At 40.4% G+C, this 27,952-nt stretch overlaps 2 protein-coding genes across 5 annotated transcripts in view; one reads left to right on the top strand and one right to left on the bottom strand.

Annotated features, from left to right (window-relative positions):
* Nucleotides 1-22,996, top strand: part of LOC138620871 (TSC22 domain family protein 1-like) — a 32,022-nt gene extending 9,026 nt beyond the window's left edge. The window contains exons 1-3 of one of the 3 annotated variants that reach the window (XM_069698468.1): nucleotides 14,432-14,745; nucleotides 18,708-18,759; nucleotides 21,227-22,996. In XM_069698468.1, coding sequence (XP_069554569.1) covers nucleotides 14,636-14,745; nucleotides 18,708-18,759; nucleotides 21,227-21,496 — 432 coding nt within the window. In that variant the 5' untranslated portion in view covers nucleotides 14,432-14,635 and the 3' untranslated portion in view covers nucleotides 21,497-22,996. Of the gene's footprint in view, nucleotides 1-14,431; nucleotides 14,746-18,025; nucleotides 18,363-18,707; nucleotides 18,760-21,226 lie in introns of those variants that run through there. The other 2 variants (XM_069698467.1, XM_069698466.1) reach the window with 2 other exon arrangements.
* A 3,479-nt stretch (nucleotides 22,997-26,475) lies between these two features.
* Nucleotides 26,476-27,952, bottom strand: part of ttn.2 (titin, tandem duplicate 2) — an 83,074-nt gene continuing 81,597 nt past the window's right edge. For both annotated transcript variants that reach the window (XM_069698459.1, XM_069698461.1), the window contains exon 120: nucleotides 26,476-27,838. In XM_069698459.1, coding sequence (XP_069554560.1) covers nucleotides 27,546-27,838 — 293 coding nt within the window. In that variant the 3' untranslated portion in view covers nucleotides 26,476-27,545. The remainder of the gene's footprint in view (nucleotides 27,839-27,952) is intronic.

Genomic DNA, 27,952 nt, shown 5'->3' with positions numbered 1-27,952 from the left:
ACCTATACATTATACAGAAGCTGTTACATCCCCGCCAAATAATTTATTTATTTATAGTGTTTCCACTGAGGGTGTTATTTTTGGGGGAGCGTCTCTTGTCATTACAATTTCATTATTTTAGTGATTGGTTTGGTGTATGACCGGTGCTCTCATTCATTTAATCTCACTCAAAATAGCCAGTCTTGCTGGGTTTATAAGAGTTATGTGTTTGCTTTTGTTTTGGTTTCTTTAATGAAAAAACTAAATCCATATTTTTCTGACCAACAATGTGCTGATTTTCCTTCCTAATTGATTCAGGATAATATTGACACTTAAATCCTCATGAGACGGAGACATCCAGAGCAAAACTTTTTTTCTATTTTAAAGGGCTGTGTATTGGTAGGAATCTTGAGATACGATACATATGATGATACAGGGGATTCAATATATTGCAAAACTATAACCAAGGCAATATATTGTTTTAAAATAAAACAATTTTAGGCAAACCGTCAGATTATAAACGACACCACCATATGCATAACATCTCTGTAAAAAAAGAAAAAAAAAAAGGAATGTTTTAATACAATCAGAACAATGGGTTCTGCTTTTGTATTTGCCATAGTCCCGGTAACATCCAACATTATAGTGTGGGAAATTTTGAAAATGTTTGGCGAACAAATTCTACTGTTGCTATCAAAAAATTTGGGCATTTAAAAAATTTTGGGGGCACTTTTAAGAAACAGTAATTAGTATATAAAGATTCAAAAGCATAGTAATCACCACCTTGCTCTAACAGAAGTAAATCAAAAGCATAACATTGTTGTTCCAAAGAAAAGTATGCAATCATGCCGATGTGTTTCGAGTATCATCTTATGTGTGCAAGAAAGCAGGAGACAGTTCCAACTATACTTTTATTTAGCTCTTACATTTATAATTTATAAGTGAGTAGATTGTCTGAAAACTTTATCACTGCAGGGGCAGGATTTCTTGGTCTCTATCCAATATTGTAAGAGTTACATATGTAGAACAGCTGCGCTGGTTGTGGGAGTTAGTGTTAGAGACTTGAATAGAAATTTCATGAAATGAATAAAGAAATCATGGCCTCATCAAGGATTAGGTTACTGGCCTTAACTTGTAATTCTTATTCATTTTTCACAATCTTGGAGGCAATTTTTGCCCCTCGATCACAGTTTTTAGGGGAATGCTGATACTTCTTGGGGTATTTTCCCCCTTTGCCCACCTTAATTTCCTACACTGACATTATAGCACTACTTTTTGTGCAATCTGACTGTTAATCTGCAACATGTCTGAAATGATGTTCATATTATGTACAGGGCTGAGAGTAAGTGAGAGACGTAAACATCGGCGCAGCTTTATGGAAGAAGCAGGTTATGTAACGTCAACCTGTTGTCTCATCCTGTATCTTGTTTGAAAATATATCGATGTACCTTTAAAAAGTCGACATATGACCCAGCTCTAATATTGTATGAGTAATGTGATGTATAACACTAGGAAATGGTGTTGATTGAGGATTCAACATGTTCATTTTTAGACACTAGTGGCTGCCACTGTCATCCCCCTAAACATGCAGGCAATGTGCTGAATCATGGCCGGCATTCCTGTGGCCAGAACACTGTCCAGTCAGCTCCAGGAATTTTACACACGCACACATGCACGCACACACACACACACACACACACCACACACACTCATACAAGTAGAGAGAATGCATTGGATGACTTTGCTATTGGCGTAAGGAGTCCTGCCTTTTTGTCCTGTCCTCCGTATGTTTCATCCTTTTTGTTTTTCTCTTTTTATGTCTGCTCTCCCAGCTTGACAGACATAAAAGCTACTAAGGTCAGCCTTGGATATAAACATAGTAATTGATAAGGGAGAGTTATTATCTTTTTAATAATCAGCAAAAAAAAAAAAAAAATCAGGCTGCACACAAAAGAAAATTGCTTAAATTGTAACTATTTCAAATATACAAGATGAGCTGTCACCAGATTTTATGAGACAACATTTTGCACACAGGACACAGCTTTTTCTGAAATAATAAATTGTCAGTTGTAGGATGCTGTAGGACATCTGATGTTGACAGTTTGTTGATAAATTCGTTAATTGTTAAATGTGGTTAAGATTTTGGACCAAAGCAAAGTGCACCACTCACATTTGAGAAGCTTCGAGCACTGTATTTACTGATTTCTGCTTCAGAAATGATTTTAAATGATTAGTTGGTTTATAGTTAATAGAAGTAGTTGTGGTTTTTGATTAAGTCCACGTACAGACTGATGTCTTGGCTGTAGAGTCAGGGCACACAAAAAAAGGCTAAATCTTGTCAAAGCTTTTTTAGTTAAAAATGCAGCAAAGTTCAAAAGGACAGATACCAGCAGAGACATGTTTTAAGAATCTTCTTTAAAACCTTTGACTGGAAGCAGGGATAAAAGAAAAAGAAAGTGAAACTGGCCTGGTGAAAAGTGCAAAAACATGCCTTATCAAAAAAAAAAAAAAATACTAATAAGACTTGTTAATTGATCTAGTTTGCGCAGGTTAACGGAGTCTGATAGTTTGAGCCTTTCTGCTTGGCTGTGATGACATGAGAGTTCCAGCCAGCGAGTGTCTTTTCCCATAAGGTTTAATATTCATTCACTCGCTTTGTGAGCTAATCCCCTTCTCTATGCTCTGTGGATGAATGAGGAAGGCTGCTGGAGGGAGGGGGTTGAATTTTCGTTCCCTTTTTTTTCCTCAAATCTTTCTCTCTCAATAGTCTGAGCAGCTGCTTCTCTTTATTAGGGTGAATAAAGCACAGAGATGCTTGGCTCTTCATCATCATGTCTGTGTCCTGTACTTCAATGTCTATATACATTACTCACTGTTTCTCATGCACAGCCCACCCGAACAGACATCCAAACAGGATATCTGTTGTATTTCAGATGTAGTACTCTATTTCTGTGTGTTATTATTGACAAATCTCAATGACTGGTTAGCTTTAGGATCCAATAATGTTTTGAAGCAGACTTGGAGCTCAACTCCTCTTTGTAACCAAAAGCATATTTTTATCTCATCACACTCGTCTCCTTACTTGGGATGTCTTTGGACTAGAGATTAACATGTCTGAAGCGGTCTCAAACTTTCTGCCACTACCCCAATATGACCAGTAAATTTCCTTTGGCTGCTGTTGGCACTGTTGCAGTTGCATTAATGCCAACTATAGTCTGCCTGCAGACCATTTAGCTCTGTAAACAGTGCTGTACTACCCCCTGCTGGCTGGCAATCTATGAACTACCTACATATACCAGGTTCATCATATTGTATGCAGAGTATGTGCGTCTGGCAATGGTCTGAAAGCTGTTTATAGTCCCCACTTTTGTCAAGCTCCATTTGTCCTGAGATTGACAATGTTACCGTGTTAAAGTACGGCTGCTCTCAGTGCTCCTTTCCAGATAAGCTAGCCTTCCTGCTGGTAATGAAAAGTGATGCAGCAGAGCTGTAAATTCATAGACCGTAAATACTGTGCTGTTTGTGACCAAACAGTAGTTGTTGTTGTTAGTCAGCCAAACTAATCCTTATTTTTTTTTTTTTTTTTTTTTTTTTACAAAAGCTGATTCAGTTTTTCCTCATTACAGTTAGAAATGTCCCTCTTTACCGGCTTGAACCGAGAATGGGTTCTTATTTTGTCTATTCATTTTCTAATCTTCTACCATTTGTTTCGGTCCTGTCTTAATGTCTTTTCATGTGTTTTTCATAACTTTAGTAGACCCATTGTTTTTATTCTTTTTACAACCCTATGAAAGTCAACTTTTACATTTCTGCTACTTGCAGTCACAGTTGTTAAATAAACATTAAAAAAAATTCTAACGTTTTACATTTTCAGCGTTGTGCTGCAGTTAAAATCAGTCTGAAAAGCTTTCTTTTGATTCAACATACGAGATTGAGAATCAGTCATGTGAGAATTATTGAGGGCACAAAGCAGCTGCAACAGTTTTAAAAGTCACATTAATAAAGATGTGAATAGTTGCACTGAACCTGGGGACAAAGAATTTAGGATGAAAGAAAATCATACAGTGTTACAGTCTTTTCCCAGGAAGCAAATTAACCAGAGATAAAAAAAAAATAAATAAAAAAAATCTCGGTGAACTAGAAGGGTTAGGGGAGGAATTGGAAAAAAATATGCAATATCATGCTGTTTGAGTTGAGACCACTGGGGTTCTGTAATGCATCCAACTGTGGATCGAGGATAAGCATGACCCAAAACCATCTCCAAGTTGTGGACAGGACATCGAGTGGTAAAATGTTACATTTCTAAATAACTTGTGTAGAGAGCAGACTGTTCGTTGAGAAATACACACCTTTACTGTCTGGTTGCTTTATAACATTTAAGGTGTGCTGACAGATAATGTGGTTGTTCATGTGCTGATATAAAGAGGGATAACTTTGAAAAGAATACACTGTTCTTTTCTCACAATGATACCGAGTACCTGAGCTCTTTGGGATGCTCTCAATTATACGCACTCACCTACTTAATATGAATTTATTCTGACATTAAAATAACGATAGGGCATCTGCTTTGCACTCCCACTTCAACAGGACTAACTTAACGGGAATGTAATTTCATCAAGTGTCTCTATGCATATAACAAGTAGAGGGCTTTTAACAGCTGTTGTTGTGGACATCTAAAGTTACAGGTTAAACCCCTGCTTCCCTTGACTGAATAGATTTTACAGACTGAGTCTGTCCAGTCTGCATGTAGTAAACTCAAAAAGTCAGCTGTAAACATAGAAAAGTAACTGGTCAGAAAGCATGCGATAAGCGCCTCTAGTGGCTGATAAGAAACACTACATGGTAGATAATATTTGTGAAAGGATTTTGAAGTCTTTCAGCTGCCACGAGCTTATTTTAGGCTTCATTAATAGCTTAATTCCAAATGATTCTGTGTTTGAAAATGCACACATTTAAAACTGGAGCCAACATACTGTGGCCTTGGTGTCAGTAATTAATTTAGTGGATGAATATATACAGTACAAGCCATGTGCAAAAACAAACTAATTTATAGTATAACAAAGCTAAAACAAAGTTTTTGTTCAGCCACATTGTGTCATTAGAAACCACATCATAGCTAATTCCACTAATTTCTACTTCTGTGTCTTTGCTTAAATGAGGTGGCATGACTCCAGAGGCAATTTGATTCTCTGTATTACTGCAATAAGACTGTACAATAACTCACCTCTGGCAAAATCCATCACACAACAATAACACCGTTGTCTGTTTTTCTTGGTTGTTTAAATATAAAAAAAACAAAAAACTTTGCACTATTGTTTAGTTAGTTTTAATTTAATTATTCTATTTTATTTTATTCTATTTTATTGTATATACGGTGCATTTTTAGATTTAATATTTTTTACTGTTATTTTATTTCTTTCCTGTACGTATCTATGAATGCAGCTGTAGCGAAAGAATTTCCCCTTGGGGATTAATAAAGTAACTATCTATCTATCTATTACCAAAGAAATGGACCACATTTAATCAAACACTTCTTGTTTCATACCAGACAGAAACAAATTGATTAACAAAGCTTTCTCTTTGAAGAAAAGTTAGAATTTTTTGACAGGTCAAAATATTTCTCATCAGGAATTCAAACTAAATGAAGACAAGATGTGCCATCTGCATTTAACTGGTCTCAGGCTCTCAACCATAGTGGCAGCCTATCAGAAGGTTGAATTAGCAGTGAGGCCTGATTTGGCTGTTGTATTTGCCACTAGATGGCAGTGTGCATCAGCTGTTTCCTCTGAAGTCTCTTTGCATCTTCGAAACAGCCGATGGTTTGTGCATGTAAAGCCTGACAATACAGCACTGTATGAATTTATAGATTTTAAAAGCAATCAGATGAAGCCTGAAGGCAAATCACATCAGCATCTCGCCTCATGGTGTTGGTCTGTGACTGAGTCAGCACTCGTTTATGTGTATCTCATTATGTACATAACGGGTCATTTTTTGTGCAACTGGAGTCAGAAAGTCTTTGGCAGAAACTGTTTAGGTCAGTTTCAAAACTAATTTTTCTGCAAATATAAAAGTAAAGTGCAAACAGGAACGGTCTTTCCATTAGTGGGGCTCTCTGGCCTTAGTGACACAGGAATAACACTTTGTTAAAGTGTCTGTTCTTGTATTTTTATATTTCTGTCAGCCTTCACTTTTACCCCACGACATTTGCTCAATATAATATATACATTATATTTCCCCTATGTATCACTCGTATTTTAAAGAAACTTGATAGCCTGATAATGCAGGCTGCATCTACGCAGGTTGGCAGATGCTAGATGCGGGTACATTAAATATCAAAAGATGAAATGATGATAAATTAATGTCAGGTACTTTAAGACTTTTGCTTAAGTAATTTGTAAGTTAAAAAAAAGGTTGCTTTTTTCCCTCCCTGCTCTTGATTATGTGAAAATTGTTGAGTTGTTGGGTTCCTCTCTATAATGTTTTAAGGTTCTGATGTAAGAACTTTACTATCATAAGTGCCTTGAAATAACTTGTGATTTGTAAAAGGTGACTTTAACTTTTGCCAAAATCATTTTCGGGTTACATATCTGTACATTTTCTTAAGTGTGGCTTTCGGTCTGCCTTTCAGTGCTTAATCTAAACTAGTCTAACACTAATCTAACATCTAAATGCTATTGTATAAATAACTGTGTTAAACTGATGAGGAAATGTAATAAATCCCAAAGGGCTGGAACTACAGTATATCGAGTGTATTGTCAGTAATCAGTTTTTCCCTTTTTATTTCTGTCATGTGTTTTTGTTGGATGCTCCCATGCTGTAGCAGTTAAGAGTTAAGGCTCATCCAGGTTATAAGAAGGCATTGTGATGTTTTCTTTCTCTACAGTGAACACTGATCTTCAACTAATTTTGCTCAAACCTTTACTGACATCACACTGTAAAGGAGTGACATGGTTGATTTGCAAGTTCAGATATAAATATGGAAGTTTCATGAGGTTGCGTTCTACTTAGAGGTCTTAATTTTATACTACTATCATCTTGATGGGAAGTTCAATAAATCAATCAATCAATCGCTCATCTTAAGGCAAGTTACAGAGGACTATTAACAAAATGTTATTTTTTTTGTTTTCCAAAGGAGTTATAGGGGAATTAAATTCTGATTGTCACCAGAAGGTGGCGGTGTATATCTGTTGCTCTTACTGCTTATGGTTAGGATGCTGTATGTGGTAGAAGAGAAGTTGTATTGGCCTTTGTCAGTTCTTGTCACATTGCTGAAAGACTTTCCTTTGTTTAGCTGTTTGGTAAATACAGATAACAACTTTTTTTAATATATATATTTCTTGTAACCAGTTAAAACAACCGTCTTGTTTATTTGCCATTTCAAGTCAATTTAGAGAGCGGTGACTGAGCTGTGCAGATATAAACTAGGACATATCATACTCATTCACAGGGTGAGGACAGTACATGTAAACTGCGTATAGAATCAAACAGCCCTCCTATCCATTTATTAATCAATAATTTGATATGGTCAATTGTAATTGAGCTTGTAAGTGTCGCTATGAAATTCCTTTATTAAGAGCTTGAATAGTTACTTTGATTGTATAACTGGTCAAGGGCATTTCTATGCAATAACAGAAAATAGAGGCATCCTGAATGTAAACTTAAGAACGTATAGGAAAAGGTCATTAGAGTGAAAGTTAACATGATGGTGGTGAGACCGTCCGTGTCGGCCTTCCTGACTGTAAAACCCATCAGGAATGAACAGTTTGTTGTTTTGTTTGTTTGTTTGTTTGTTTGTAACTAAGCCGTGCTCATGAAATCTCTGCTGTCGTCAGAGATTTAGGCCTGGTGACGGTAGAGCCATCATTAGTTAATCCACTCACTGCTCTGTCCACTTGTCTTCACTTGTAATCTTGAACGAATGTACTGGGTCAGCGGTTGTAGCCTAATTTTTCCAGTTATTGATTTGGTGAACTCTCCCTGACCCGTTTCGACAGTCAATGAAAATGAAGTATGTTGTTGGGCTGGAGAAGTCAACGACGGTTCATGAAATCGGTCTCGATTCTAAGAGAGGCTTGGAAAGGCTGAAACAAAGTGATATTGACGTCAGCACTCTCAATTCCGTGTCTGATCAATCGCAGATAGATTCTGCTCCACCGTGACCCGTCTGTCTGCTGTCTGTCTGTCTGTCTGTCTGTCTGTCTGTCTGTCTGTCTGTCTGTCTGCCTGCCTGCCTGCCTGCCTGTCTGTCTGTCTGTCTGTCTGTCTGTCTGTCTGTCTGTCTGTCTGGTTCCAGGCGAAATTAGGATGATGCCGAGTAAATATGCACACATCATTAACTAGGACGGGGTATGGTTGGTTAGGTAGTAACAGAGGGGCGATGGGAGAGAGGCAACACCGAAGAACACTGCAAACCAAACTGTCAGGAGCAGATTGTAATACATTGAGATGCCAATCTTATACAATATCATGTACTTTTAGAGGTGTATTACAGACCGGCTTCTATGGTATAAGCATTTCGAGGGTGGATCAAAAAGTTCAGAGACTGCTCCAGTCGTGCCTGAACAATGCGCAGCACCGTGAGGTGCACAGAGCAGCAGGACTCTACAACCCTAATGAAACGAGTAAGTTTTACTAATTTCTTCACTTGATCAAAATCAGCACCTGAGTTTTGCATGTTTTTGTGAGTGCTGGTTTGTTGTGCATGATTATCTCTCTGTGGACATGACCAGAGGACGCTCTACAAAATTTGATGTCAAACTTCTAGAAATTGGCAACGAAAACCCTTAAAATGCCTCAGAAGCCCACGGCAATGAGTCACTGAGCCTGAATATGTTGTTCTGATTGACGTTCTTGTTTCCGACGGGCAGAACGTCACAGTCCAAAACTAAAAAAGGCTCATCGGGTCAGGTGTGCAACCAGGTGGATTTCCTTTGACATTTGCGGGGTTGTGCACCGTGAATTTGTCCTCCAGGTTCAGACTGTCAACACCGAGCTTCTGAGGCATCTGTGACAAAACATTCAGTTTTGAACTGAACAGTCTGAACTGTGATGCGATGGCACCTTGGTTCTCCAACATGACACTGTGCCTGCTCGAAGCGCATAAAAAAATACAAAATACAATAACACAATCAGCGCTCCCCACCATTCCTACTTTAAGGTTTCAGCTCCCTGCTACTTCTTTCTATTCACCAATAATTTGTTACAAACTTTGATGTTTATGAGGGTTAGAGAGTTCTGGGAGACCACGGGTTAATGTATAGCATCAGCTCACAAATAGAAACACCGGACTGGATTAGCTGACTGCTCAAGTGGTTACTCATCAGCCAAAAACAACTTTATACATTTACCAGTGCTTGTGCCCACTGCTTGGACAGAGAGACCTGCTGAATGTGTTGGAGTTAGATGTAGAGTAGAGCATGAGGGATAGAGATGACTCATGTGGTGGTTTGTGGAGTATTATGAGAAAAACAGCCTCCCACCAGCTGACACTAACACACCTAACATTGTGTGCGTGTGTGTTGTAACACTTTGTGAACCAGACATCAGTGTGAGTAATTCTTCAGACTCTAAAAGATCATAAGATAGGAGATGTTAATGTGATGGAAATGAGAACATCTGTCGGCTGAATGTGTCTTTGTGAGATCATGTTGGACTTGAAATGAGAACAACATATCTGTCGTTTCATCAATACCAACAATTTTAATCTGATCCCCGCTGAAAGGAAATCCAGCTAATCATAGATGGATTTCTCTGAAAAGCCTGAGGCGAGCATCCTGTTTTGATTTTAATGTTGGAATCGCAGTATTCCTAAGTGCTTTATTGCACTTTCTGTTCCCATCACGGAGGATATTGAATATTAAAAAAAAAACCAGTTTTAAGATGGTTATTTTCCAAACAAAGTCATGTATGAAAATGAAGCTCATTATTGCAGAGTTTATAGCTATAAACTTAATTTATGCCATCGGATATACATGACAAAATTGAAACGCCTAATAATGCATTAAGAATGGTTTGAATGGATGCAGCTGTGTCGATGTTTACGAACATCTGTTTGTTGATTCTGTATTGACACTTGTATAAGGAGAGATGCTTCACTGCCTTCCCCCTTCAAGCTCTTTTCTCATCATCTTTCATGGCTGCCGCCGGCATTATTTCTGTCCCGTGTTGTCTGGACTCGGAGCGCCGTGTGTTCTTTGGCTGCTAATCCTTTTAATGCCAGATTTCACCCCACATTATTCAAACCTGCTGCTCACACACCCATCACTCGTTATGTAACCTGGGTCATGCGTGTGTGTGTGTGTGTGTGTGTGTGTGTGTGTGTGTGTGTGTGTGTGTGTGTGTGTGTGTGTGTGTGTGTGTGTGTGTGTGTGTGTGTGTGTGTGTGTGTGTGTGTGTGGAGGTTTGGAGCCTCATCTGTAACAGGTTGCTACTCCTGCCTCTCGGTACTAAAGTAACTAAATAATGCAGGAATAATTTTCTCACCAACTTTACTGCAGATTGATTTTATGGTCTGAAGCAGAAGGTCTACCTGCTGTAATTTAGCCTTAAGTGACCTTTAAGGAAGTTAGATGACCTTAAGGTGTTTGTCCATTTGCTACGTTTACATTTTTGAAGTTTTCCTTTGTTTTGGGGCTGAATTGTCTGCAGTGCTTTAGGCTGATTAATGACCAATCTCTCACTGCTACAGTTTGAGAGGATGTGTTTTGTTCCATCATGTCGTTTTCTGCTAAACTTAAAGCTCTAGTTTGTAAAAATGCATGGTAAGTGTACATTTTAACACAAAGTCACCACTCATTTACACTCCAGGAGTTCAGATAGTTATGTATTTAATTATCAAAGTCTTAGGTTTTCAGATGATGCCTAAACTCATGAGAAATCACATTGAATTTGACAAATTTAAATATAAAATCAGTTCCGCTTCGACAGAGTCTAGCGTTGTCCTCATTTTACAGCCTCCTGTATCACGTGTTTGGTCCAGTTCTCCACAGGCAACCACATGCTTTCAAGATTTTCCCTGAAGGGAACAAGACTAAGGAGGTACTGTAAAAAAAATAACATTGATGATGCTAAATTAAAGACCGACACAGGCATCTTCAGAAAAGTAACAAAGTTGTGAGAGAAAGAGTGTGTACCTTTTGAGGGAAGGAGCCCTGTGTGTGTGTTCGTAGCTGATGTCGTGATGATTATCCTAATATTTTTGTCATGATGCAAGCCTCAGTCTACAAAAGATGACAAAGTCTAGATGATTAAGTAACGTGACGTAAGTACTTCACGTCTCAGCTGACAGGAGTACGTACCGCATGGTTGGTTGACTTTTCAGTGAAGACCACCCCGCTGATGATTTCCTCATCCTGAATCCTGTGTAAAACCAGCGCCTTGCTTTGAATGATCTGATAGTTATATTTAATTCAGGGGGGGAAAAAAACAGTCTTGGATTCAGGGTTTTATTGAGAAATGAGTACTGTGTGCTGCATTTAGTCTGGGGCTGAGTGGCCATTTTGGCATACTAAGTTGGTTCTGACAGCCCTGTCAGTATTTATGTTCACCTGGGCTGGAAGGTAATGTTGTAAAACATATCGCTTCCCCCCCCTCATTTTACAAATATATGTTGGTCAAATTGTTTTCACAACGATTCCAAGTAAATTGTATATACAAGCGTTTGGCCCAAAGATTTAAAACACCGAGTGGAAATGTCTATCAGAATAAAAGGAAGCAAACTGAAAGCGCTCTCGGGCAATCAGTCAACGCACAGTATATCTGAAACGGGTATTTGTCTGTGCTCCCTCGCTCCATGACTCATTGAGACGGTACGAATGCCGAGGCGGTGGTCTCGGCCATTCTAGCCCTTGTGTCTCTAGTCGACTCTCTCTCCCTCCTTCTCTCCCTCTGGTGTGTGTGTGTGTGTGTGTGTGTGTGTGTGTGTGTGTGTGTGTGTGTGTGTGTGTGTGTGTGTGTGTGTGTGTGTGTGTGTGTGTGTGTGTGTGTGTGTGTGTATTAGTACAGAACCGGGACTAAGGACTTGCTGCTGTCAGCCCAAACGCTCCAATAGCACCTCTCTCTCTCTTGCGTATGGAGGCCAAAATGGCCACTCATCATTCCTCCCTGCATCTCTGACTAACTCACTCAGTAGCTCTGTGTCATTCTCCATAGTCAGGGTGTGACTATGGGAAAACCTCTGCCAGGGCTTACTGGTAAAGTCTGTGTGTGCTTTCCACTATCAAACTACAGTTCAGCCAAAAGCCTTTACAATTCAACAATTCAATAGGCCTCTTTTTTTTTTTTTTTCATCACTGGGACATGCCAGGCCCCTTTTATTAACATTTTAGAGTTTGCATTTCCCCAGAAAGAGCAGAAATTCCTAAAAATCCTGTTTCCTGCAAAACACACCAAAAAATAAAACAAAAACCGTAATGAAACCAGAATCAAATCCGACCTGTTATATATATATATATATAAAATCTCATTGCAATTAAAACTAAAACTGGATAGTTAGTCATAACGATGTAGCGCTGAGACTGGAATGAACTGTTTAAATGGAGCGTGTTTGTTTCAGTCATGGAGGCGAGGAGCTTTCGAAAGCAATGATAGTATAAAACAACTCTGGAAATAAACTGCTGTGTCATGTTTTTGGCTTCTGAATGAGTTATTATCTGAAAATATTGGAAAAATGATGTGGCCGTTCATCACTTTTTGATGTTTGCAATGATGGATGCGGTGTTTTTTTTTTTTTTTACAAAGTGGGCCTTGTTTAGTGGACAACACGCACCAATAGATGTCCTGGCTCATGGTTGCACACATTAAGTCTTGCTTTCCGTCAGTTTTGAGTGTTAAGTGTGTGTGTGTGTGTATGTTTCTCATGTTGACGCCGATTGTCTTATTTATTATTTGCTCATATTTTTGTCACTCCACCAAACCAGACACCCTTTTTTCAGTGTGTTTTTTTTTTTTCTTTTTTCTTTTTTCTTTTTCCGCATGATTTAAGTCTGAAAAGAATCCACTGAGATTCACGTTGAGCCCGGTCAGATTTGCACTGAACAGAAGGTGAACTTTAAGGAGTGTTTAGATGATAACATGGTGGTGACTGCTGCTTGTTAAAACTCTTTAGCACTCCTTTAGCAGCTCGTCACTACAACTTTGAAATTAAGCTTGATGCTCCAACAGCATCGCCTGCTTAGCCTCACCTCGGATTTGATCTAAAACTGGTTTCGGTGTAAAGTTCTTGTTTGCTTCATGTTTCAAGATCAGCAGCACAGATGTGTGATGCCCCAGCAAAGACATGTGTTTGTGCATTTGCGGATAAATAGCCTGGAAAACACAGAACTTATTTTGTCAGCTTGAATACTGAGAATAAAACATGTTTCCACATTGCACACTTCATCAATATCGGCTTTTGCTCGGATCATTTTTGAAGAAAAAAAAAATAAGGAGAAACATCTGTGTTGCCAGCTGCTGTATTCACCCTCGTACAAGAAGTGATCATGTCTGTTCACAGAGACCCTCACACAGGGGACACGGAGCTTACAACTAAATTGTATTACGGAGAAGTGAGGTAGTCGGCCGGTAGGTTAGCGTTTGATTCAAAGTGTTTGAACCCTGTTACGAGTAGTTTACCTAAACCGGTATGCTGCAAGCAGGCTGTGGTAGGACCGTACGACACACCCAGAAATCATGTGCTACTGATTCACCCCAGCACGCCGAGTCTGTTAGGACAAGTGAAATCCCTCTGCATTGTGCTCATCCTTTACCTGTTGTTTCTTGGCCGGCTGTCTCTAAGCCAGTGGAGGCCCTGTGAGTGCGTGCTGTGTTTTCTATCTGCCGAGGCGCTAAGCCATCTTAAGGCCGCCTTTTCAATGAGAAATGACAAGATAAGACCCCATAGCACAGGGTCTCTGGTCTATCACGCAGAGGGCTGGCATACAAATTCATAGGGGTGCAAAGAAAAATCGCAACTCACTTTGAAAGTGCAAACAAAACCAACAAGTTGACAGGAAGAACATAAATCCGGATGACTTTGACCTCCGAGTGATTGTGACAACCTTGATGTGACAAGAAAGATTGGAGACTTCGGTCACCTTTGACTTTTGGGACAGTTTGGTTCAGTGGACCAACATTCATTTAAATGCTTATAAAATCACATTATTCAAAAGACACATATAATTGTTTGACGGTCAGTAAAACAGCTGATCCATTATATTTGGAATCGGGGGAGGCTTTGACTGAAATTAGTGCTGTCTGCAGAGTTGAGGCTCAAACTGATTGTACCGCGGTGTCTCAGGCTATAGAGGGCAGAGGGCTTGTGGAGGAGCGGGAAAATCACTGGGCCACATACTAATCTGTGTTGATGGTTTATGTAACTCCCAGCATCACATGATCACACGTCACCACCCGCCCAGTAAGTGTCCGTATTCAGTAATTCACTCCCTAGTCAGCCATTCAAACCCAAAGGGATGACATAGAGGAAAAATGAGGAGCACACACATACAAGCACTGTAACCCTGCACGCTGCCTTTAATTCACTGTGCAGCTGCAGTTGCTCGTGCATCTATAGGCGTGACCCAGATCCGTTCTCTACATTTAAGGAGAAACGAGGGGTGTTCAGAGAACACTAAACAAAGAAGCGCGGAGACACGCCGCTGTGTTACTTTTTGGAGTGTGGATGTTCCTGCTCACCAGCGGCTCCATGAGAGTGCGGGGAATACGTGTGCAAGGCCATGACGAGATGACTATGAAGCTTTTGTTCTGGGAGCTGGAGCAGCATCTCAAAAGGTAAAATAGAGACAGGGAATCCCCAAGGAGTCTGTGCACTGTAGCACTGCCTCGGCCAATCACTACAGTAGCTGCACACAAAAGGCTGCACGGCTATATTGTCCTTTCAGTTCAGTCATTCATGGCTTCACGGGTGCCGTTAGCATCGAGGGATACTTGGTCGTACTTTTAGTCCTTCTCAATATAATAACTACAGGAGAGAAACTGGAGGGAGTGTTAATGGAAAGTCAAATGTAGAGTAGATGAAATACTGTGTAGTACATATGTGGTATAAATGTAAGCCTGCAGGGGACTATGAGTAATTAAACCCACAGCATGGTTTTTTTTTGTCACTACATTGCTTGCCGTGCTCTGCTGTGTTTTTTTATTTTTTATTTTTTTTTAAACGTTCTGTTGCTTTTCACATTGGCCCATCTGGTCCTCAATCTCACATAAAGTCATCCTCCTTTTTTTTGCAGCACTATATAACAACATATGGAGCATTATCTTTGCTTTACAAGATAAGCCTTTCGGCTTATTTTTTTTGATCAATAAGGGACAGATTTGAACAACTGCAGCGTTACAGGAATCCCAACTTAGTTATGGTTACATTTGTAGAGGTTTTCTTAAAAGAAATATGCACTGAGAAGGAGTTTAAAGGCGGAAGAACAGTTACTTATTTGTTAATGGCAGCTGTACAGTCTAATACAGCCCAGTATAACAGTCCTGCACTAAATTTTGACTCCGCAAACTGAAGATTAGTTTAACCGGATGGTGATTTTCGAGGCCACAGTTGTTGGTGACGTTGCGGTAGATTACATTATATTAAGAAGTGGTTCTAATGTGGTCAGCCCCATGTACTGTGTAGTGGTAAAAAAACAAAAAAAACCACATTGATATTTTTAAAATCTACTAAACTGTGAAGAGAGCCAACATCACTATTAATTACCGTCAGCAGAAAGCAGAACACCAGCCATTGCTGGGCTTCATACAGTTTGTGTCATTTCTCTCTGGAGTTGCTTCAGTAGGTCACTGGGCTGCTGGTTTTACACAGCAGAGTAGCAGGGCCGTCAGTGGACTGACCTGCCAATAATACAGGCACGGTAATAACTCTGCAGTGTTTTGTGCTAAATCAAGCACACATACTAATCAAGCAGAACCCTGGTGATGTTAGGTTCCACAAAGTATCACAGCGACTTTGTAAATAGAAAAACGGCACCCGGAGAACATGGTGATATTACAGTGGAGTGTTTGTAAATGAAAGACGTAACTCTGAATTTTTCCCGTTGAAGCGTAAACATTCATTTACAAACCCTGCTAATCTAAACAGACCTTTAAATAGCAGTAGCAATTTGGCTAAATAGCGGTTGTTTTCCGGCACTCTGTGGTCCTTCAACACTGGATTTGTTGTTTAAAGCATGCAAGTATTGTTGTTGACAGTTAGCTTATTAAAGAGCCTTTTCTCAGAACAGCGTTTAGTTTTCCTCCTGGACGGCTGCCAGAGCAACCAGGTATCTGCTCCTCTGCGTGTTTGGTGTGTACGCCTCTAAATTTGACCACATAACACGTGGGTTTTATTTCCTCCTTGTTGTACCGGCTATTTGGGTGTGGATAATTGGTTTAACCCTCTTCTTAGTCAAAGACCAGACCGGAAGAGATAAGAATGGCTTAGAGCTTCTTCTTCAGGTATTTGTCTTCTTGATAAGCACTCAAGTGTTTGACTGGGAACAAAGACGAGCAGGGTCTGACATCTGTACAAGACACCACGTTCGAGTCCCTCTTTGTGATACGGTTGTGTTATAAGGCACAACTGTGTTCTTGATACCCAAATTAACTGAAGCCCCCCCCCCCCTCTCCATTAAAGGTGACTGATATGCCATCTGTTGTGTCATTACAGACTAACTAAGTCTTACAATATTTTAAAATCTAACAGTTCAACACTTTTAGTCCTCCATTTCTAAATAATGCCAATAATCCTCAGACATGTCAACATCGGTCTCGGGTAGTGTGTCATTCAGGCCCTTGAGGTTCACGTCAGTAGTACTCAACACTTCACAGCCTGGACCTGCAGTTTGTGACACGGGCTGACCTTGTGAGCTGAGGCCCGTACTGTGTGCACATGGGTGTGATCAGAGGCAAAAGTGCATGTTCAGGAGATTTTGAGGGTTTGGGGGAGTACATTGAATGTGTGAGAGTGTCCTTTCAGAGAGAGTGTAGGGGAGGTGTGTGCGTAGGAGGTGTTGCTTTGTGGACGTCTGAGGCGTCAGTGTGGAGGAGTTGTTTTAGGTGTTTCTGTGTGACAAAGATACTCCCTGCTGTACATTTTTGCGAAGGCATTTTTGGGTGTGTGATAACGTTTGAGTCGGATTGATCCACCATGTCCTCCGTCGCCTTAAAGACAGAAAGGGACCAACATACATGGGTCATGCTGTTAACAGTGAGATTTGACTGACAACATCTCCTTTGCTCTTTTTCAGTTAAACCTGTTGGGTCGTGCATGTGTATTGGTTGTACATTGGGATCATTACGTCTGTGTTAATCTGTTACACACCAGGTTTCCAAGTGTGACACCATTTGTATTGATGGATGTCTGTTTCAATAGTTCCAGCTTTCAGTCTCGTGCTTTAACAGTCTCAAACATCATGTTTTCACCCTTTGAGCTCAGGGTGATAATTTATATTTTGAGGCTTTTTGTCAGGATGTCTTAATGTGGCTCATCCTCAGTTCTGCAGTACTATACAGAAACACAAGGGGGCAACATATGTGTACAGAAGACAGCACTGAATGGCAATCTGAAGCATTTTGATTCCCACAGAGCTCATCTGAAATGTACTCTTAACTATCCTCTTGATTTTGTGGTGATACTGTATAAACACACATCACCTAAAAACTGATGGTATGGAAAAAACATTTAATGTTATAGTTGTGGAGATAAAAACGAGATTACATCTCTTAATGGTTCAGTTGGAGTGAATCCCTGCGTTTAAAACGTCCCTGTAGCAGTCGACAAGTTACATTCAAGCAGAAGCTGATTCATGTGTATTGTCGCAGTAATTTAACGGTCTTAAATCGTGCCCTTCCCCGGCCTGTTTTTCAGCACCACAGCTCTTTCTTCCTCCTCTGCCATCCGGTTTTCCCCGGTTCCATCCACCTCCTCTCTGTTGCCGGAATATTTTATGCAAAAAGCGCGTCAGCTGAGCGACAGGTGGGGGCGTTCCCGAATAAATTATCCAAGCTGCCTCCGCCTCGACCAATCAGGAGCCGGCTCGTCGGCGTGTCGCCGGATAAATTATGCGGAGCTTTGTCCCCCCCGTCGAGCTGCAGATATTTCGTGTATTCGCCGAGATGAGCTGACCTTGGGTTGTAGCTTTGCCGCTGCGGTCGGTGCACGAGCTTCAACCGGACCAGAATAACGAGAGAGAGAGAGAGAGAGAGAGAGAGAGAGCAGCGCGCGTGGATGTACGCAGCGGACCCGGTCGCGAGGAGGTCGAGTTGGGACGCGGACTATTAAACATGAACAGCATGGACCCGCCGTGCTACACCGTGGCTGTGGATCTGTGCCAGCTGAGAAATTTCTCCATATCGTTTCTGTCGTCGTTGCTGAGCGCAGAGAGCTCGCACGTCAAGCTCGACAATAGGTAAAATACCGTGTGGAGAGAGAGAGAGAGAGAGAGAGAGACCGCGGCGGGATGGAGGCCGCCGATGCTACACACACACACACGCGCGCGCGCGCGCACACACACGGCCGTTGAGGCCTTCCTGGAAGAGGGCGCGTGAGAAATGAAACCAGGCCGTAGATTTTGTAGAAATTTCCAGTCGCTTCCTGTGACGGCCCGCATTTCTGTGAAGGAGAGCGACGCTGGTTTTCGGTGGAGGCTGCGCTTCTCCATCTTTTTTTTTTTTTTTTTTTACTCCGCGGCACAGTTTTGTTTTCTTAAAAAAAAAATTAAAAAATGTTTATGTTTCTTTTTGTCTCGCTGCAGTTCGTCGGGAGCCAGCGTTGTGGCCATAGACAACAAGATTGAACAAGCAATGGTGAGTTTTCTAACAGTTTCTCTTGACGCTGCTTTTACTCCATTTTATGCAAAGGGAAGGTGTCGTTATTTTAACCAAAATAGGACTAAAAGCAAATAAACGGTCTTGGGGAGAGGGCTAGTTTTAATTCTTAATTTCCTGCACACGTCTATATACCCGTGCAGTTTCATCATCGTGTTGTTGACGGTGTGTTTTCATTTGAAATCTCCGGCAACAAAACACAAACTAACTTAAGTTAAATGAATGCTTTTACTCCATATGACTCTGTAAAATTTATTATATTCAGTGACCCCGTTTTTTTTAGTTTTTTTTTTTTAATACTGATCAGAAACTAGCTTAAATCTATCTTTGTTTATCGCTACCTTAAAAACCAACCGCTGTATCCAACTAGAGACGACATCACGATGTTTTTTTTTAATTTTTTTAATCGGTAATAACGTGTTGGATTACGTGTGGTGTTGTTAAAAAATGATTTGAATTCAGCGTTTTATTCCCGGAAAGCCAAACAGCGCTTTTGTTTTCTGTTTCTGTTGTCGCTGCTGCCAGCGCTGTTGCTAGGCAAACTAAAAGACTCACACGCCCGGTTATAAATATCTCGGCCTCTGATTGGCTGATACTGAAACGGAGGGTTAACGATGACGTAGCAGCCTGGGAAAACTCTCCCACATCTTTTCCTTCATCATCATCTTATTGTATTATCACACGATTAGTTCGGATAATGCCTTTACTTTTCAAATGCTGTTTGCGCTTATCTTTTTATGCATTTAGGTTGCAATCATTTTGATGTTGTCATTTTGGCGTGTTCATTTTTTCCCCCCATTGGCATTTCAGTAAAATAAGACATTTCTTGTTAGTTTCATCCTGCTGCTTTTAAACAGATGAATGGAAGTTATTTTGAGAATCATGCAAACCGGGTGCACTCGGGTGAAGCAATGTCCATCGGGCAGTTATGAATAATTGTGACAGTTTCACTTGGTAGAGATGGTTTAAAAAGAAAACCAACTTTTAAGGTAAGTTTGGAAAATATTGTGCGGTGGAAGAGGTCACAAGGTCAGGTTCTCAAAATCATTACAAATTCCTTGACGAGCAAAACGTTTAACATCCACACTGTATAAGATCAAACGTTTTTGTTCAAAGTTTACATGTTAAAGATGTAACTTTGACCGTTATACTATAGATTCAACAGTGCACTTTACCGGCTCTGTATATGTTAGCTGTATCTTTACATTTGTATCGTGTGTATTTCTTATCATTTTATGAGGTTCATTTGTGGCCTGATTTTTCATGTTCAACTTCATGAAAAATCCGAAATGTAAAAACTAATAAGCCTTTGGATAAACAAGGTTGAGGAACTTATGGGTTAGTGCTTAGATGCCAAATATTGGACTTTTTGTTTATATGCTGATATTAGGCCTACTGCAGTTATTGCATTTATTTGGCTGACAACGGTCATTTTACAGAACCGTAAAAAAAAACCCCGTTTTTGATTCATCTTTATAAAAACAGCTGGATGAAACTAACATAATAGTCACAACTGCTTCACTATTTCCACATGGTTCTTCCACCATTTGTGGTTCGACTGATGTTGTTTTAACGACGTGATATTGTTGCACCTCCTACTTCTGCTGCAGTTTAATGGGGTGGAGAATCAGCATCACCGGCTGTTTATCTTGAGGCCTTTAACTTCTAATATTTTACCTCATTTCGAGGGGCATTGATTGACATAAACATCATGGATTTAGTCGCAATGCCAAACGGCACAGCCAACAAATGGCTTTTCTTCCTCATAAGCTGTATGTGTCTTTGTATAAAATACTTAGGCATGAAATGGATCGAAAAAGATCATTAAATTGTTAATCAAAATCATTTGCCATGATCATGCCAGGCCGAGCTGATAGCTTCCATTGCTGAAATGTTTCATGCCCAACATTTTCCACCTAATTCCAGACATAATCAAGCCTCAAATTAACATTTTGATTGCGCTTAATTTTTATTGTGATGACCGCCTGGTAGATGTAGACATAACATAATAACTTAGATTATGTAAAACATATTTATTATTATTATTATTTATTTTCTTTCAAACAAAAGATTCATCCTACTTCAACACACTTAGATGGAGACATTCATGGCAACTCATTCATGTTGAGTTTAAAAAATAAAAAAAATTAAAAAAAAACCTCTCCACTACAGTATATTGATGATTGATTTTCATGCTCGACGCAGTAGGCTTGAGGATGTGCTGTGTGCAACAAGCGCACGGCATCGAGCATTTCATGATAATTAAAGACTCATTTTAAAAACCGGTCAAATCTCCAGAAATATTCACTTTGGGACCATTTCCTCTTTTCCGTTTTTAAGCTTTTGTCGCCCTACGCTGATCAGCATCCCTCGTTGGGTGCTTGACTTTTTTTTTTTGCTGACGTGACCTCGACGGTCACGAGCCTTTCCCCTCGGTGTGTTTCAGGACCTGGTGAAGAGTCACCTGATGTACGCTGTGCGCGAGGAGGTGGAGGTCCTGAAGGAGCAGATCAAGGAGCTGATAGAGCGCAACTCTCAGCTGGAGCAGGAGAACACGCTGCTGAAGACACTAGCCAGTCCAGAACAAATGGCCCAGTTCCAGGCCCAGGTTCAGACGGGCTCTCCGCCCGCCCCTCCAACAGCGGCCACACCGGGACCCCCGAGCGCCGCCACCCTCGCCCAGCCCGCTTCGCACAGCTCTGGCCCGTCGGCGTAGCCCGGCCTGCAAAGACGGACGGACGGACCGACTCGACGGACATTTTTTTTGAGTTCTGCTACAGCTGCAGAGCCAAAGTTTGCCTTCCACAGCAGGAGGTTACGCTGTTTAGACAAGAATTTGCACATATTTATCTCAGAAGGAGTTCAGCCGGTGGGACAAGTGGTGCTGTGCTGCGAGGCACAGTGGAGGGTGACAATCTGGAGATGCTGTACGGAGGAGGAGGAGGAGGAGGAGGAGGGGGGGGGGGGGTTGTTTCTGAGGAAGATGAATCATCAAACATTTGCCAAATAACCCTTGGTCATCAACTATAATGTCTAACCAAGGAGAAACAAAACAGCTTATCAGTGGCGACCATATACTTAACTATAGATTTAAATAAATCACTGTGCCTGTGTCTGGATTTTAAGTGATGTCGATGATGCCGACGACGACGACGGCGGCCGAGCGGCAGGAGGTGGAGGATTGTATTTTGCTGAATGATGTAAATAAAAGCAGTTCTCTCTCAAGGCGAGATCCTAAAGTCCCAGGTCGAAAAAGAAAGAGAGAGAGAGAGAGAGAGAGAGAAAAAGCCTTCTCAGAGTGACAAATGAAGAATGTGAGCAATTATTATCATGACAAAGTCCCCATCTGGAATGGGGAAGTCCGGGGCGGGAGGGTGCGGGTGGATATTTTGAACATCACTTGGCAGCATCGATGACGTTACTCCCAACTGTGGGGTTGACGGGACGAACAAAACACGGTTTCTTATGGAGATGATGATAAATCTATTTTCAGTATTTCACTTTCAAGCTCCTCATTTTTGCCCTCGACAAAGCTCATCATCGCTGTTTCCTCGACCCCGCGGTGGCATGTAATTTCAACTTTATCCGACAGGGTCGAGACTTTGGGCTAAGCTGCATTTTATTTTTTTTTTCTTACCAGTTTGATGGGCAGAAGATGATGTATATTTCTGTATAGTGTAAGTACCATGTAAAATACTGGAGGAGGAGGAGGAGGAGAAAAACAACAGATGCTATCTAGGTCACACAGATTGATGCAGGTGAGCAGGAAGGCGCTGGTCTGTGTCACCTATTTTTAATGCTGTATTTTCAGGACAGTGGATCGACAGGAGTTTAGGTTTATTTAAATGACGACACGTACAACAGTGTTGTCCCCGTACTGCTACATTAACTCTTGACTGTAAAATCACTTTCACTCGACTCTCTTCATTTTCTTTCTCAAGTATCACACTTTTTTTTTTTTTTTTTTTTTTTTTACTTTTGACAGTGAAGTACTTTTTGGATGAACAATATCTTTAAAAACTCGACCTTTAAAGAAAAAGAAAAAAAAAATACAAACTCTGGAGCTGTTCTTTCTTTTTCATTCTGTGTATCAGTTGTATGCTCATGTTCTGTGCATGTTTCCGCAAAGACCGGATGAGATAATGAAACAAAACATACCACAATTGCACTTGACAGCTGCACTTCACAACTTTCAATAAACATGCTTAAAGAAGAATTAACGAGCTGGTCGTCTTCTCTTTCCTCTCGTCCACCAGGCGGGCGAACGTGAACCCGGCCTCCGAACGCCGATCGATCAGTCACTTGTGATGTCACGCGGGTGTACCGGAGCGGCCCAATTTGGGGCCCACGGGCCAAGTTTGGCAGCTTCTTTGTTTTGGTCCAAAGTGGCATAAGTGACTATGAACCGACGGTTTTGTGCAGCCAAGAAGTACATGATAGGGAGTTTTACCGCAGTGTGCAGCATTAGTGCTGCTGTTAAGCTTCAATTATATTGGGTCTTGTCTACAAAACGTTACGATATTCTCTCTTGCATCTCTCTCTCTCTCCCGGTGAAGCTCGTGTGTCCCGCAATCACTGACTTTGGGCTGCCGGCCGAGATGAGAGATCGAGGCAGTCGCGCACGGACCAGAAAAACGCACGGGCGAGAATGATGTCACGATCATTTCTGCAAATAATAAAATTCCTGCTGTGCAGATGAAAAAGGTTATTTTTGTTGAAATTTTATTTTAGATGTGCAATTTTAGTTTTGTGTAAAATACATGACATTTTGATTGGGTTTGGTGAGAGGGAAACCATATTTGAACTAGAATTACCGCCTAGCGATGGAGTGCGTCTGATGGTTTACGTGCATATCTGTCATAACCCATCTGGGTGCTTCTGCGAAGAAGCTTTTCGTTCTAAAATGTGCGTAGTTCACGCGCAACTTCTATCCTGACAGCAACATCTATACATGTCATGAAAACCTCCTCATACAGTATGGCATCTCTGTAATACTATACTATAATAATTGTATGACATTTTGGCCAACAAAGTTTAGTGATAGTTTTATGAAATTTTGGAGAACGTGCTATAGTATGACTTTTTTTTCATATTTTGAACGACATGCTGTAGTATGACTATTTTTCATGTTTTGTTTCCAAATTTCCATGAAAAAATTTACCTTTCAAAATTTCCAAAAAAGGGAAAAATTCCCTTTCAAAATGCTATAGTAAAAGTGTTTTTTAATTGACAAGCATGTCTCCAGTGGGAATCAAACCAATGACCTTCTCAATGAAAGGCACCAGCAGTGCAGTGACACCATTGTGCCTGTGATAATGTGACTTTCTTTGGTGCTTTTGAGGACATGCTATAGTATGACTTTTTTTCTTTAGATATTTCGGACGACTTGCTATAGTATGACTTTTTTTTTCACATTTCGTTCAGGATCACCTGGACTATGACTTTTTTCAATCGAAGGCAAAGTTCACTTTCCGCATTTTGACATCGAAATGTCCTAATTTAAAATATTCATTAAAAATAACCCGTAATAGCTGGCGAAAAACTTTGACTGGATTCCCGTTCAGGAGGATCTCGACTATGACCCCGAGAAATATCAAAAGTTTGACTTTTTTTTTTTTTTTCATATTTTCGACATAATGTCGAAAGATACTTTTGAAAGACATTTTGTCTTCGCGTTCAACATTCTCAAAAAAGTATGACTTTTTTCATAATTTTGGACGACATGCTATAATGTGACTTTTTTGTTCTTATTTTGGACAAAATGTTATAGTATGACTGTTTTTTTCCCATGTTTTGGACGAGATACTATAGTGGATAGGAATTTAAAGGCAAATAAAAATTTGTATTGTCAAAAAGTGTTTTGCCCGTCATTTGAACATGAATAAAACAACATCCTGAATAGGTGGCGTTAAACATTGAGTGGATTCCTGTTAAAGTCCCTCCTGACTATGACCCTACTTTATATCAAGAGTTTATACCTTACAGTTACTGAGAAAATCGAAGGCAAAGTTCACTTTTTTCGCATTTTGACATTGAAATTTCCTAATTTAAAATATTCATTAAAAAAATAATCCGTAATAGCTGGCGAAAAACTTTGATATTTTTCAGGGTCATAGTCGAGATTCTCCTGAACGGGAATCCAGTCAAAGAATTTAAAGGCACATTTTTTTATCGTCAAAAAGTGAATTCTCCCTCATTTGAACATGAATAAAACAAAATCCTGAATAGGTGGCAATAATGCCACCTATTCAGGATTTTGTTTTGTACGTTTAAGCGTAAAGACTAAAATATCCAAATTGTCCAAAATATGTTAAAAAAAAAAAAAAAGTCTTACTATAACATGTCATCCGAAATATGAAAAAAAAAGTCACACTACTTACACAAACTTATTAAACAGCAGAACTGCATGACATTAATGGTTAAGAAGACAATTTCTCAGTCTGCAAGAAAATACATCCACACAGTCAAATTAAACTCTCGAACACTCCCGAGAATGAATCAAACAATCCATAAATTCGCTGCATTGCTTCGGTACCCCTTGTGACTTACTTCGGGACAATTTTTGTTGAGAAACGAACATCTTTTCTTTTTTTTTTTTTTTATCTGCTTTTACGCCACCTTTCTACCTTTTTACGTCCTAAGTCTCACTCTAACCTCCATCTCTCTCTCCGGGGAACTCAGCTGTTGTTTTCTGTCGTCGTCTCCGCCACTGCCCTCTGCTGGACGACAATGGCAACAGCAAATGGGGAAAAGACTGAGATTAAACCCACAGGGACCTTGGTTTGATTTGAGTGGGTTACATAGAGCTGATAAAATAACCATTACCCAATAAATGTTTCCTCACCACAACCATTTTCTACTCTATTGATAAGAACATTAAAAAATGTGGAGCTACTATAGTCTTTTTCTTAAAATTATAAATATTAAAGACTAAATAGCCCGTTCTACAAAATATCACTACTTTTTACCCTAATTAAGGACAGGGGCTCTGCCCCCTGGAGCATGGCGGACTCCGGGGGACTGTCCCCGGGTAGGGTGTCTGGTGGTAATGGTCGAAACACCCTTTGACCCTGAGGTACACCAGGTACTGAGGTACAGTGGAAATCCCCACTAAAAAGTACCAAAAGTGGAAGTAACACCAGGATTGTCTATCTAAATCCTTTCCTCTTCCTTGGAAAGGGTGAAACCCCACCAATGTCCCCATGGAAATGGATACTGAAAATGGTTATATCAGACTCACTTGCGCTAATCTCTTCTATTTAAAAAACCAATAATAATAATAATAATAAAATTATAACAAATGGAAAAATCCACTACCAAACCAACACAACCCAAACACCTCGGAGGTGCCACTCCAGTTCGGAGAGCTTGACTGACATACGGCGGCCTGTACATTTACCTTTGACTCTATACCAAACTGCTGGACTCAATGAGTTTATTATAATAAAAAAAAAAAATAATAACCCTAACCGCCCAATGTTGATAATATGGTTAAACGCTTGTGCTAAATCATTTGTATGATCAAGTTTATCATTATTTTGAGATACTAGGTTAATATTTTGAGATACTATGTCATTATTTTAAGACATAAAGTCATTTTCAGGTTTCTCATTATTTGATGTTCAATGAGATTTTTCGATAAAACCAAAGAATGAAAAAGAAATGGCTTCCAATAAGCAGGGCAGAGACATCCTGTAGTGCTGATAATCATGCTTTATTAAATCAATAATTGGAGAAAAACTCAAGGAGGCTGCGAAAATAGTCAACGCTACAACTCTAACTTCAATCAAATCAAAGTGCAGGGCGACACGCGACACCATCTCATCCTCTTTGAGCGCAGCAGTCGTTGGATTCAGCCGCGGTACATCTGCTTGGCGGGGCCCGGCTTGATTGACAGTTGAGCTTCTAAAAACTAACACACAAACTGCACACACACTGCAGACCTCCAAGAGACAGCTCTGCCTCTGCAAACAAGCAGAGGAGGACTCTTACTGAATGTGATTGGCCAGGTTGATGGTAAAAACTGAAGAGCCTGAGCCAGTGGTTGTTTGCCAGAAGCAGAGCACAAAACAAAAAAGAAACAATTGTGCTCAGGGAGTGCAGGCCGCTCGCACTGTGAGCATGTCATTGAAATGGCGGTATGACATAATCAGTCGGAGCGTGAGGTCCAGTCGTCCTGCTTCCATGAGGGTAAATGAAAACAGCACTCAGGATCTCACGCTCCTGTTACAATGCAAAAGCACCGCTCTCCCTCTCCTCAGCAGTGCGTTCATAGTTCTGTCTCTGATTGAGTTAACGTCAACAGGGAGACTCTCTACCTGTTGAGGCAATCTTAAAGACTTCAACTTATCGTTGAGGCGCAGAGTTTCGTTTCTTGGTTCGACAGGGTATTCGTCCTGGGGAAACTTTCTCCTGTTAAACCACATTTAGTTTCATTTTGTTTCAGTTAATATTATTGTCATAAATAACAATGCATACATTTCCCATAACCGTTAAATTCGGCTATATACATTATGTACATGTCACAGAAAAATGGATCAAAAATCCTAAGTCATAGTTATCCAATATGGCACATTTTATAACAACTTTAGACTTTAGTCTAGTTTGGCATAAATTAATGTCAAGATTGGTACAAAAATAGTTCATATTTACAAGAACAGAAATCCAGATCTTTACCAAGTAGATTATTTTTCTCAATTAATAAATAAAAAGGTATGGAAGTAGGGAAGAGGGGACGTTTGGAGGATTAGATTTTTTTTTTTTTTTTACACTGATCGAATGCTAATGTGAACAGTTGCTGTGTCAGATCCGAGCTCGCTCGACAGTTTCAGGGTGTAGGTTCCAGCATCTTCCGCCTTCACCCCGGTGATGATGAGCGTGGTAAGGTCCTCAGTGGTCTCGATGTGGAAGCGTCCGCCGGCAGTCACCTCGATGGTTTTGCCTCCGCGGGACCACTCGATATGTCTGGCGTCACCAGAGAAGGCGCAGGTGACCGTCAGGACTTTACCCGGCTCGATACTGATGTCCTCCGGCAGAGCTTCGATCCTCGGAGCAGAACCTGGAACCCACAGTGCATGCACGTAAGTGCAATAAGAAAAATCCGTTTTTAATGAAACGTTAGCAGCCACAAAACTCTTTCAAAACAGAAAGAGAGGAATGCAAACAAAATTCG

The sequence above is a fragment of the Brachyistius frenatus genome, unplaced genomic scaffold, assembly GCF_029030835.1.
Source record: "Brachyistius frenatus isolate BFR_SWC_R1_liver_20210118 unplaced genomic scaffold, ASM2903083v1 Contig_27, whole genome shotgun sequence".
Taxonomy (NCBI): domain Eukaryota; kingdom Metazoa; phylum Chordata; class Actinopteri; family Embiotocidae; genus Brachyistius; species Brachyistius frenatus.
Note: the sequence above shows the minus strand (reverse complement) of the source record. Positions and strands in the feature narration are given on the sequence as shown.